Genomic DNA, 13,947 nt, shown 5'->3' on the forward strand with positions numbered 1-13,947 from the left:
TAATGGGCCAAGCAGTGTTTAAAAGAATACAGTTTGTGTGTTGTTATTTCGGGGCATAAGCTAGCCAGGCGACCAGGAGCTGGGGCGGTAGGAACACAGCCTGCAGCTCCTACAACATTTATCACTGAAGTCGAATAGGTTTTCATGTTCCTTGGTGATTTTTACTCTACAGACTTTCAGTTGCTTTTGTATTCTTTGGTGATTTTCCCACTTTGGAGTTTCTGCTTACCAATATCAAAGTATCTTTTAACATTAGAGGCAGCAGTACAGTATTTCTCTGGTTGTTGAAAATATGGTTTGTGTGGTTTTTAAACATATATTTATGAGGTTTTAATTGTGGTACATGGCATGTTTTGTCTAGAAAAGGACTTTGGATTCTCTTTCCTTAACTCCTGTCTCTTTGCCTCACATTGCGATTTTCTTTTTTTTAAAGAGCTATTAAATGTTTACTTTCACTTTCTTCTATTTGTTTTATGATTTCATTATTTCACTTTAATTCTTTAGCTTATTTTGAGTTAATTTTGCTATAAAAGTGTGAGAACAGTAAAAATAATAAATTATTCCAATTATTCCAATTACATATTGATTAAAATATTCATGCCCACTGCCAGGTGATGTGACAGATTGCATGCTGGACTGATGTTCATGGAACTGGACTCTGGACTATTTTGCTGTGTTGATCTTGCAGCTGAGACAGAGCCAACGCTCCACATTTAGAGCAATGTCATTTCAGGGCAGAGATTTGCTGCCGGGATATTAAATGCACTGCCCCAGATTGTAAAATAAAGCATATTTAAATCACAAAATGAATGGCTTTAAGCCAACAACAGGCTTAGAGATTTCTCAGGTTGTTTTTGTTTAAAACTATAGGAAGTTTCCAGGGAAGGGGTGTGTGCCTGTGTGTGATGTGTGTGTACTTATGGTCTTCTTGTACTGCTTTGTACAAGGATAGTCTCTGTTCTCACACAGCAAATTGTGGGAAAGCTGTGTGCAATGATCTCTTGTCCACTTCTGTCCTTCCATCCTGTGAGTTGACCATCCCAAGCTGCATTGTGGCCTAGGGGACCACAGTTCTCTGGGATCAGAAGGGCAATACCTTAGCACCAAATGTTTGCCTTGGCTAGCCCATCACTTTTGAAGCTCCAAACGTTTGCCTTGGCTAGCCCATCACTTTTGAAGCTCCAAACGTTTGGAATTCAGGCCTAGGAAATTAAATGATTGGAGCTTAGGTATTTCTTTTTGAAGTCCCTACATTTCCAAGCTTTGAGAACCGTTCACGTAGAATAACACTCCAAGTCCTCCCACTTTCTTACATGTTTGAATAGCTGCACATTGGTAATCAACCATACCATCATATTGATGTCAGCACTGAAAAACAGCTTACAAAACCACTTATGCAATGCGCACATATAAGCTACTAAAATGTTTTCTTGTTTTGTTTTGTGCCAAAGGCTACATCTCCTTACTGTTTTCTTGCACACTACGACAATCTAGGAGAGGCAGAGGATGAGGACTCTGAGGAGGGCATCTAAGCAGCTCGCTGAGACTTGGAGAAACTTAGCCACCCTGACCCAGCTAATCTTTCTCCACAGCCAGAGGAAGCTGCCCACAAGGCAGTGACATGCAAAGGGCTTTCTCAGGCATCTTTGATCAACTTTCTTCTCCTCAACGGAAGGATTAGGCAACCTTACTTCAGAATTAGGCAATCAGAAATGTTCTCAAGTCTGTATTTATTTAGTTAGGACCAATCTCAAGATCAGTAATTTCCTGTCTAGAAAGGAAATGGAGTGGGAGCTGGAGAGGTGGCTCCATGGTTAAGGGCATGGGCTGCTCTTGCAGAGGATGTGGGTTTGGCTCCCAGCATGCACATGGTGATTTGTAACTATCCCTAATCCTTAACTCCAGTCCCAGGGGATCAGACATCCTCTGACCTCTGTGGGCAATGCATGAATGCATGCATGTGGTACATAAACATACATGCAGACTAAAAATAAGAAAGAAAGAAAAAAGAAAATAAAACAGCTGTCATTTTAAAATTACTCAAATATCACAAATGTCAGGAGGCTGAAAATAATGATGTATATATGTATATATTTTGTTTCTTCCTACCCAGGGTGAAATTTCAGCTCTAATCACTTAATTTTATATTTATATATTCTAATCATTGCTTAAATAATTATCTGAATATGAATTTTTGTACTTGCAGAATTTTAATACATAGAAGTAGAGTTTTCTTCATTTCATAACATTTGAGAAGTAACAGAATAAAATAAACAAGGAATAAGAAATTGATAAACTCCAATAATAAATTAAATAGGGGGCTAGAGAGAGGGGCTGATCTTCCAGAGGACTCGGGTTCAAGTTCCAGCAACCATATAGTGGCTCAAATCATCTGTAACTCCAGTTCCAGGGGACCTGATATTCTATTCTGGCCTCCACAAGCTCTACACACATGTGGTCCACAGACATAGATGGAGCCAAGACACATACAAAATAAAAATAAAAGTTAAAAATTTTAAAAATAAATGAGGTAATAGTATCCACAAAACCATTGCTTTTACATGTCAGTAAAATAAACTTGTGCGTCATAACTGAAACAAACGGAAGAAAATGTGTTCAACTATCTAAGCCCAAGCGTAAGAAAGGCAACTGAAATGGGAACTGGGCACGGTAGTTCACGTCTGTAACCATGGCACACAGAGAGTGACGGACAGACCTCACTTCAGATAAAGTGTCACCCTTGTGACTATTATAGGTTGAACTGTGACTCCTTGCAAAAGCCTTTTGAAGTCCTAACCCCTACTTCCTCATGATATGACCTTATTTGAGAACTTATTTGTCTCTTCTCAGAGACAGTGGCCCTGAAGTAAACACCCAGCAAAAGGGAAATCTGATCTGAGCATCATGGGGTGAGGCAGACATGGGGACAACAGTACACTGAGACAAAGTGCTGGGGTGCTGCTGGGGACACCAAAGACTGTCACAGACCAGCGGGGGGGGGGGAGAAGGGGGAAGAAGAGGGGGAATAGAGAGGACCGTCCCTTGGGACTTCTAGCCTCCTCCCAGAGTCCTGCTCTTCTAAGCACACACTCTGTGATATCAAGTTAATTTAGAACTAGGAAGATTTATCCCTGGAACCCACCTTGGACAGAAACTGGGAAATGTGTCTGACACGTCGACAAATTCAAGGGTCACCTCTGTTACAAGGCCCTGACAAGTGCTAGCAGCTGCATTTCATAACAGGGCAGAAAGAACGACACAGGATCCTGGACTGAAAACAATTCACACCCCACAAACCTCCAGAAGTGTCACATTTATAGTCAGAAACTAGATAATTTGCTTGAGAGTCCTGCTGCGACTTAGATTTTCTTGGAGGTCCTAGTAAGGACATCATGACAATGACAGGGATGGGCGTGAGCTCTGGAGAAGAGGAGAGAGCCCGAGAGCTACACTGTGCTAACAAAGTTCCTCTAGCAGAGCAACCCTCAGCCCTGAGTCATGGTCCCTTTGGAGGTCCAATGACCCTTTCACAGGGGTCAGTTTAGACCATTGGAAATACCAGATATTTGCATTATGATTCATAACAGCAAGATTACTATTATGAAGTAGCAATGAAAATAATTTGATGGATGGGGTCATCACGACGTGAGGAACTGTATTAAATGGTCACAGCGCTAAGAAGGTTGAGAGGCACTGCTCTAGAAGGAATAACGTACCGTGGACCTCCTTCTATGCTAGCAATTAGCTGCTTGATGTGGTTAAAGCAGATATTCTATTTATAACAGCAAGAAGAATTGTAAATAACTTGGGAAATGGTTTAAAGGAAGGAGACAGGAGCTATTCAAAGAAAATTGTATTATTGGGAAATGTATTATAAGGGAATGGGAATCATTCTATATCTTATTATAACGAAAGCTTTGTCTTCCAAGTTAATACAAAAACGAATTCAATTCCAGATAGAATCCACAGGAAATTACAAGGAGAAACCTGGTGCGTTGAGCTTAGTCTATATGAAAATTTTAACTGTGCTATTACACATTGCATTTCAAAGTACAATTTAAATGAATCGAACAATTGGATGGAAAATATAAAACCTCTGAAAAAGTACAGAAGGGCACAGGTACATGTGGAAACCCTGTCACCAAAGATGGCAGCTCCACGTATATCCATCAAGGCGAGTGGTTTCTGGTAAGTCAAAGTCAAACTTCTTTGGCAAAAATACAAAGTTACAGAAAACAGACTTTGAAAATGCTTCAATAAATTGACAAGAAAAAACTTACATCAGCAAAAATATTTACAAAGTATATCTAATTCATATTGTTATAAACTGCCAAGAGGTGCAGGAAACGATTTCCCCACCTATGGCAGGGAAATGAAAATCAAATTGCCGTAGAAAAAAATTGCTGTAGTAATAGTACTGGCAGCGAAAAAGCACAGCGATGAATGAGAAAAATGATAATGGCATTAACATCAAGACACACATATTTTGCGAGCCAATGGTTCCTCCTCAAAGGGAGCTGCTCCAAGACATACCTGTTGGGATTTTGTACTGACCGATTTTTCCAGGTGAGAATATGAAAACAGTCAAATACACTAGGGCTAAAATACTTATGAAAACCAGTCTATAAGGTTTGATATATCAGCACTGTGGAATATTAACCACCCACTGTAAAGGACAGAATATGCTTGAGCCAGTTGGTGTGGAAAGGCAAATCACAGAACTGTGACATGCAGAGTTATGTGAACCTAATATTTCAAAAATAATTCTATGCATTTCTTGTGTACGTTTGTGCATCTTGTGTGTACAGGGCCCTGAGGGGAGCAGAAGATGATGCCAGATACCCTGGAACTGGACTTGGCAGGTAGCTGTGAGCTGCCGTGTAGGGGTGGGGAACTGAATCAGATGCTATCTATACAGGAGCAGCAAATGCTCTTAAATTGTGAGCCATTCCTCTATGCTTGTGACACTAATTTTTTAATAATAAAGATCCCCAAATAAGCATGTATGTGTGTTCATAGAGGTGTCTAAATATACAAAGTGATAAATACTAATGAGTAGTATTGTATTTTAGTATTATACTACTAATGTATACTGTCTGACACATGGGAAACAATGTGGAAGACGGGGTGGGAAGTCTAAAAGTAAGAAATGCCCTGAAGCCACCTGCATGCACACTGTGGTTCATTCACAATTACCGACAGCTTCGGTGAGAGTCATTTTCCTAGGACTTGTTGACTTGTTCAGCTGTGCACGCACAGCTCGAGATCAGCTCTGGGCAGCACCTGAGTTTCACATCTACTTTGTAGGAGACTCTCTCTCCCCACCTTCTCTGTGGGAAGGCTCAGGAACAAGCTACAGGGGCCACCATTGGCTTGCCATCACAGAGCCCTCTGCTGCCCAAGTGGAGCGGGGGGAGGGTGTGATAATTAGCGCTGCTTTATATATCTTTGTGCAGTTCAGTTCTTAGAAAATCAAATAATATGAATGAGCAAAGCCGAAAGCCTACAGGAGCAGAGTGAAGCCCCTCAGCAGGGCTCTGGTGACCTGGGATAGACAGAGACAAGCACGTGTGTGTCCCATGTTGGGAATGAAAAGGCAGAGATGACAGGCAGGGTTTTAATGAAGCAGAGAGGGAGACCAGCAAGCTTCCCTTTTCATCCAGCTGTGCTCCAGTCACAGGGTCCACAGCCAGGCTCAAGGAGGAAGGGAGAATGCTTCCAGTTGCTTCTACTGTCTTGATGCTGGAATACGGACTCATGTGAGAACAGGTGCACAACAAGATAGAAATAAACACAACATTCACTCTAGAAGGGGCCTGGCTGAGGCCCCAACCCACTGGCTCACATTATGGCTAAAGGGACAGGCAACTTAAGCAACTATGATCCCAAATTTTCCTATCTTACCTTTTCTGTTCCTTGAACAGTTAAAAAAAAAATAGTAACAACAGTAGGATTTTCTCTGAGTGAGTAAAAGAAAAGATAGCAAGGCATGCTAGTATTTCAATATTTTAACCAATAAAAGCTCTTTTCACAAAAACCAGTCATGGACTGCTACATCATACACAGGAGACAAATGGGAGGCTTGGGGCCATTTAACCTGTTTGTGAGACCAAATAGTGCCAGGAGCTAATTCATGTATTCAGTTAACAATCACTGAACACTTGCTTTGTACCGGAAGTCCTGAGTTGTTGGTCATGCCAACTTCCTCCTTGTCATCCAGTTGAAAGGGGCAAGCCACAAAACAAGTCAGAGGCAAACACAAACCAAGCAAGGTCGGACCTAATTGTTTTGACTCAGGTTTGTGGGGAAGGCTTCATTGAGCATAAGGTTGGCACTAAAGTTGGGCCGTCTAGGATATGGGGTTTCAGAATTAAAAGTCAAGAAACTGCATGGTCTGCACGTCTGGGAAGTGGTCAGAACCGAGCCCACAGCAAGTATCCTGGCCTGGGCGAACCATGGCTGCAAGGGAGCACTCAGCTGGAGGGCGCATGCCCAGTGGCCACACCGAGGGATCTGCCCCGACCAGACAACCCCCTCCTGTTCAGTTTGGGGGAGTGAATTCAGCGCATTACCAGGTACCGAGCAGGGTCTAAGTCTCCCATCATTCCTTTCAGGTGCGTGTTTTCTGTTTGGACAGCTTTGTATCTCATATCCGAGACCTGAAAGATTAGTAGACAAAAGGCACACGTGAAACTCGTGGAACTAGACATCTTGTTCATTAGCTCTGTCCCGTGGGTTCAAATCCTTTCTGTGGCAGCGAAAAGGGAGTTGCCTGTCAGGGTCCCCTGTTCCCTCTCCCGGCCACTTTTCCTGTTTGAGCAGTGCTAGATTTAAAAAACTTAAATAATGATTTACTTTTTTCCCCTACCAAGCCCAAAATTTCATTTCTCGCGTATTGGAACTGTAACCAGAAGGGTCAGGATTTTAAAATCCCTTCTTCAAGAGATCGCTCATTACGCATTTTCAATGCCCGATTAACTTTTACAGCAAGCAGTACGTGGCTTAATTTGTTCCTTCTGGTGTTTTGGTCGCATTTCCTCGCCTGCCTAGGACTTCATTTTGTGTCCTTTTTCTTTCCCTGATTTCTACCTGAATATTGGAATGATGGATGTTTGCTTCCCTTCCTGGCCTGTTCTTTTGTATATCTAAGGCTCATTTCTATAGAAAACTCTTGCTTTTGAAAGATTTATTTTTATAAGTTTTAGAATATATGCTCATTGACAAAAATCTAGAAAACATGGAAATATGAAAACGGAAATGAGACTCATTCATGGCGGCTGCCGGCTCTGGCCATCTGCAGAGTGCCCTGCCCATGGTGCCCTGGCAGTCGCTGGTTTCCTGGGTACGGCACAAATTGGTCAGTCTAAGGCCATTGACTGGATGGAGGTCTAATTTTTCCTGTTTTTAACTGCTCCTGTGGAGACTGTCTTGGCTCATGTTTTATGCTCTAAAATCACTTGGTTTTAGAGTGAAGGACCATACAGCCCGTGCTGTCAAAAGCAGGCTATGAATTTGATTATTTGTAAGAGAGCAGGGAGGTTTAAAGGATAAACTGGGGAGGAGGGTGGGCGTGAGCATCCCTTGTAGCATCCTAACAGTCGAAGCTTGCAACCTCTGCGGTCTCTGGGGACGCCCTGTGTGCTGAGTGGACGTTTAGTTAATACGTGCCGATTTTATTCTGTAGGCTCCATGTTTAAGACATAAATGGCAATCTATTAATGTGTGTGTATATCGGGGGGTGTTAGTGGAAAAATCCTATCGAAAACAACTGCGGAAAGAAGCAGGGTGTACGTGATGTGGGAGACAGCTGCAGGAGAATGCCAGCGTGGGACTGCTTGGCCTTGCATGCGCTGTCTTTAGGTCCCTAATGTTCTTTTGATGATACTTTGTGGAGTGGTCCAGGGTTTTAGGGGGCACCCAAGGCTCCTGACAGTTGAGGAGAGGGCGAGGATGGGCACTGAGCCCTGAGCACATACCTGTTGCTTTGTTAACATTTTTTCCTTTATTTCTAACTCTATCTTTAGCTGTCTTTCCAGAAGGGCAGCTTTCTTCCTGACAGCTGCTATAGTGATCTCCTTCTGGTAGAGTTCCTGGGTGAGGTCCGAGATCTCATTTCTCATGCGTTCCTGTTCGGAGCATCGGTCTTCCTCCTGATAGAGCTGGCTTCTCATCTGCAGGGAGAGTGACCAGAGACATGACCAGCCCGCTCACTCACAGAGGAGCTGCAGCCTGTGCTGGACTCCCCCAGTCTTCCTACCTAGAATGTCTGCAGCCCATGGTGTCCCTGTCTGACCCGTGCCAACCGACAAGCAGCGCATAAAGTTCATTTTCCTCCCAACCCCAAAGTCCTTTGCTTTCTTGTAGTGTGCCAAGTGTTGCTCGCTTTGGTACAGACTTGACAGAAACTGTTACTAAGTCCTGTGCTTTGTTTTTGAGGCAGGGTCTACCTCCACAGCTCAGACTGTCCTTTATCTTTGGATCCTCATGCCTTGGCCCCTGAAGTTCTGGGATTATGGTGTACACGACCAAGTCTGGACATCAGGACCTTCTTACGGAGACAAAGAAAAAGGATCCCTAAGAAGGGCAAGCAACTTGCTCAAATCATACAAAAAGTGTCAGATTTGAGACTGGAACTCACGGTTCTCGGTTTTAATTAAGGTTTTTAAATGAGACAAGTGTAAATCCCACTGTGCTAGCTGTGACCCCACACTGCGTCTCAGAGTCATGAAGATACTAAGCTTAGTGTGTTGGTAAGAATGTCTTACTGGCCTCTCCCGACCCTTGGAGTGTCTCCACCCTCGACTGACTTTCCAAATCTTGCTGGGCAACAGCCCAGTTCACCCTCTCAGATGCCCTGCTCTTTGTTCCTGTTGCTCCCGCCCTGGCCACACCCCCAGCATTGCTCACTGCTTCTCACCAATGGGAGTCAGAGATAAACTATGCCTGATCCCTCTCCCACATAAGGGGCAGGGGAGAAAGGTAAACAATTTATCTTATTTTATTTTTTTAATATCTAAACAATAACCCTTTATTGAAAAAGGGTTAGTTTAAATGGCTACAAAGTTGAAGTGTAAAGTGTGTCCATTTCTACAGGTACAAGTTAACTTCTTAGTGAGAAAGCAAATATTTATTAGCAAAATATGTTTAGATTTGGATGAAAAAACTGAAGGGGAATTTAGAATTGTGGCTGCAAGATCGTCCAGCACATGTTCACATTGTCATCCTTCGATGTCGGCTGGCTCTCAGTGGCCCCCTTAACTCACAACACGGGGCTCACACTGAATGCTTGAAAATGCTTCTGTTTAAAAAAAACCAAAAAACACAAAAAACTTTCTCCAATCAAATTAATATTAAAATAACCCAAACAGAGGATTCCACGGTGCACTCCATAGTTATCAACACTTTTCTTGGTAGAAACTTCACACAGTTAACCCCTAACCATTCACAGATCACAACAGTGAAGGGGCAAAATGAGCAAACGTATTATTTTCTTAATTTATAACAATTTTTAAGTCTCTTTTTATTAGTACTATTGATTTTTGGCCTGAATTACACACAAATCCCCATCTCATCATCAATCAAGCACTTTCTGCTGCAGCAAAACAACAGCAGAGACCTAGCACCTGCTTTGCTCCCTCCGCACCACCGTCTCCCTCACTTGCCCGTTCTGTGGCCATTAACTGACATTAGGGGACAGCGCCAGAGCCGATAAGCCAGGCGTGGCTCTGCTCACCTGCTGGCAACACAGATCTGAAATGCCTTTCATTCATGCCACACAGACACTTAACTATACAAACGAAGGAAAACGACAGTGGCTGAAAACAGATGAGACAGTCTGCACATAAAAAACTGCTATTTTCCTCTCAATAGAAAACCACTGAAAAGGGGAAGAGTTAGAGGAAAACCTGGCAGGAATTTGGGCATCAAGCGGCATTTTGTGCAAGAGCACCCCCAGTCACAAGCCTGGGTTCCAATCTAGGCCAGCCAAGGACCACGATTCCCACTGCCATGGCAGCTCTTTCGCACCCGGTTATACATTAAAGTGCAGTATAAAATATAAACATTTTGGTTTCTTCAAAAAAGTATTGTCTTTTAGTTGAGTAGAAAGTTTACTGACTCTTACTGTGTAACGAGTCTTGTTACACTATGAAGCTGGAGCTCACAGCTGCTTTGGTTTTCTCCACAGCATAGCACAATCAGCATCCACAGTATAAAAGTCCTTGTAGTGAGTTCTCTACAGAGGTCTGAAAATGATCTGGCACAAGAATCCAGAGCTCTTAAAATTCAACCCTGAAATCCTGCTTTTTAAAAGCTATTTAAGTATAAACATGCATCTCATTAGATAAATCTCCTCCGTTCTGCCTGGTTAACAGACAAATGTGCAGATGAATTAACTGCACTAACTACAGCAGCAAAAGTGGTTTTAGGTGTTCTGCACAAATATAAAGTTAACAGTGAGTTTCGTTCTACTGAGCAAATATGCTACCACCAAGTTGGCACAACCACCTCTATTACAGGTACTTCATGTTCACCACACAGGAACATTCTGAGCAAAGAAAAATGTCTAGACATAAATAAATCAAGAGTACTTGTCAATGATTAGTCAGGCCAGCTAAATCAAAGAAATTCACTATTAAATTATACACGTTGACTGGTTTTTGGAAAAGAAATTCTAACATTAGTGGTTAAGGAAGAAGAAAATCAGGATTTACCTCACATAATATAAAATGTGACATAACAATGAAATATAAATGTTAAAAGTACTTCATACCAAAGGGTAAAAAAAGAGAAAAGAACCAAAACCCAAAACCATCAAAAGTTAAAAACAAACAAACAAACAAAAACAAAGTCCCAACTGAAATCCTCAGGAAGTTAATCCAGATGGGGCACACTTTCAAGGGTATTAAGAAAAGATCCCTCTCCCGCATAAGGGACAGGGGAGAAAGATAAACAGGTATTTATAGCACAGGGTGGTAACTGATGTTTGAGAAGTGTCCTGGAGGGTGCATAGCCCAGCTGGGAGGTGCAGGGGCGGGGGTGGGGGGTGGGGGAGAACTACAGGGGGCAGGGAGCTGGTGTTAGGATGGTCTTCCCAAAGGAGCCATCATCAGGAAAGTCCTGAAGGGTAGGTGGAAGCCAGAAAGCCAGGTGAAAGGAATGCAGCCAAGGGTGGGGCTGGAGAACTGCATTCACTGAGGGAGCCTGGAGTGTTTTCATCCTCTGTGCGCCAAGAAGGAAGGCCAGGGTGGGAAATCAAGAGCATCCACAGACGTCTATGAATATACTCGGACACTTAGAAGGAAGAAGTGACTCTTTTACATTTCCGTTTTTAAATCCAGTGTGTATCTCTATAGGAAGAAGGGGCTCTTCCCTTTTTGTGAAACTGAATTAGGATCTCACTATGCCCACCTGGCTCTCCTTTTCCAAGCGCTCTCTTTGTGTCTGGCTGGTCTCCTCATCCAGTCCCGTAATCTCATGTTCTAGTTACAGTTCTCATAAATGGGAGTCACTTCCTAGAACCTGTGCCCCATCCGTCCTGGGTAGTGCACTGGGATGGCCAGGGTTTAGGACTGACACCCAGGGAAAGAAGGCCTAATGCAGGGGGTCACATGGGTCCAGAGGCCAATGTGCTGCGTCCTAGGCTAGGCACCACCCACTCTTCTCTGATCCTGCTCTGATTACTAAGATTAGACATGTGACTTAGAAATCACATGATCTTAACTTTGCCACTCAGCAAACATGAACCAGGGGCATGTTGTGCAGCTTCCCAAAGCAAGAGTCTCAGTGATGGGACCTAACCCCAGTATATGTGATGGATCTCGATCTCTCTCTCTTTTTGTGTTTTTGAGATAGGGTTTCTCTGTAACTTGGGAGCCTGTTCTGGAACTCTGTAGACCAGGCTGGCCTCGAATTCACAGAGAGTGATGGTTCTCTTTAAATTACATTTGCTTGTGTGTTCACGTGAATGCCATGGTGTACATGTGGAGGTTCTGAGAACTCACAAGGGTTGGCTCACTCTTCCTACCATGAGTCTGGGCGACAGAACTCAGGTCATCAGGCTTGGCAGGAAGGCCCTCGGTCTGCTCGGCCGTCTTGCTCACTCCCTCTGCATCTCTCTGATTCATCCCTCTCTAGTTTCCATCCTTATAGTTTATTTGGTGAGGCAGCTGACTGTTCTGCAGCTTGATGGTCTGGAATTTACTGTTTATGTCCCTGTGGTGTATTTTAGCATGGTCCTCTTCAAAATGAAACTCAGAAAATTAAGAAAATGAATATGCTATTCTGAAAGACGATTAAGATTTTTTATTAGTTTATAGTTGTTAGATATTAAAACAACATGCTCTTCCACAGAGCCTTTTTCTAAATGAGATTGATTTATCTGTGCTTCCAATAACATGGCTTCTTTTTTAATGTGATTTGTATCATAAAATAAGTAACGAAAAACAGCTCTGGACTCACAAAAGAAAAACCACTCACAAGACTCATAGTGCATGGCACTTGTTAGTGTCATTGCAATGGAATGGAAATGTTCTTTGTAGATATTTCTGGGAGCTGCAGCTGGTTCCTAAGGCCCTGCATGGCAGCGCTGCAGCCTCTAGGGGCCTGGAAGGTTTGTACCTCGGCCTCTCTCTACCTCAGAGTCTGACCCCAAGGAGTCTTGATTTTACTCTGTCTCTCTGAATTGCTTGGACATCTCTGAGCTCCAGGAGAGTCTAACTATACATGGCGTTAGTCACTCCTTCTACCATGACACAGTCTTTGGACATATCAGTAAAGAGCAGGTTTTGAAAGTTATCTTTTTAAAATCAGTGAACTCAGTTTTATGGGATTGCGTGGCATCAGTGTTCAGAACAGGACAGCAACAGCAGCTGCTCTGTTTTCTGTGCTGGACCTGCTTCAGTTCTCAGGAGCTCTGCCAGGGTCTGTCTTCTGAGGGGATGGAGGACAGAGACAGGGTCTTGACGTATAGCCTAGGCTGGCCTCAGACTTGCTGCAATTCTCCTGCTTCAACTTCATGAGTGTTAGGATTAATGGTGCGAATTACGACACCCATTCAAAATCTTTCTTTCTTTCTTTCTTTCTTTCTTTCTTTCTTTCTTTCTTTCTTTCTTTCTTTCTTTCTTTTAGAATTGGTTCTTTTTAAAAAATATTTATTTATTATTATGTATATAATATTCCTTCCATGTATGCTTGCCAGAAAAGGGCACCAGATCTCATTATAGATGGCTGTGAGCCACCATGTGGTTGCTGGGAATTGAACTCAGGACCTCTGGAAGAGCAGTCAGTGCTCTTAACCTCTGAGCCATCTCTTCAGTCCCATTCAAAACCTTTCATTGCAATGTATTTCTTATGGATGCTGGTGGAATTACAAGGAGGCTGTAGGAGAATGAAGAACACAGGTTCCGTATGAACCATGACCAGACCCTCCTCATCTTAGCTTTTTAGCCCCGCACAGTCTGTGCTGGGCCCTTAGAAATGCGGGTGTGGCCCAAACCACAGTAGGCCACATCTGTCAGGTGTTCCCCTGAGCCAGGCTTTGTTTATGCATTAGGTTGCATTATTAGCTCATGATTTTTGACAGAGGTAGGGATGTAGTCTCTGTCGTGAGGTAGTCTACATTTGAAACTTGGGTCTGCCACCTATTGTCTGTGTAACATGGGAGTATTCAACTTCTCTGTGTCTTAATCTCCTCTAATGTAAAAAGAGGATTGACATAGATCCCATGTATAAAGACGATTGCGAGGACTGAGTGACAGGCTTTGTTAATCCTTGGGACAGTTTGTTCCTGGCACATGGTAAGAACCACAAGCATGTCAACAGATATTGGCTCATTTCACCCCCATCATAGATACCTCGAGGTGTTGGAAGTTTCATTTCCCTTTCCTCTGAGTTGAAACAATCCCTCTGGCCCTGAAAACACAGCTCATAAGACTTAGGCAACTATCT

General features: G+C 43.0%; 1 protein-coding gene across 1 annotated transcript in view; it reads right to left on the reverse strand.

Moving 5' to 3' along the window:
- Positions 1-13,947, reverse strand: part of Deup1 (deuterosome assembly protein 1) — a 108,191-nt gene that overhangs the window by 12,485 nt on the left and 81,759 nt on the right. Inside the window, exons 10-11 of the mRNA XM_005346822.3 lie at positions 7,977-8,171; positions 6,573-6,659 (exon numbers count right to left, since the gene is read on the reverse strand). Coding sequence (XP_005346879.1) covers positions 6,573-6,659; positions 7,977-8,171 — 282 coding nt within the window. The remainder of the gene's footprint in view (positions 1-6,572; positions 6,660-7,976; positions 8,172-13,947) is intronic.

The sequence above is a fragment of the Microtus ochrogaster genome, chromosome 5 (genome assembly GCF_000317375.1).
Source record: "Microtus ochrogaster isolate Prairie Vole_2 chromosome 5, MicOch1.0, whole genome shotgun sequence".
Taxonomy (NCBI): domain Eukaryota; kingdom Metazoa; phylum Chordata; class Mammalia; order Rodentia; family Cricetidae; genus Microtus; species Microtus ochrogaster.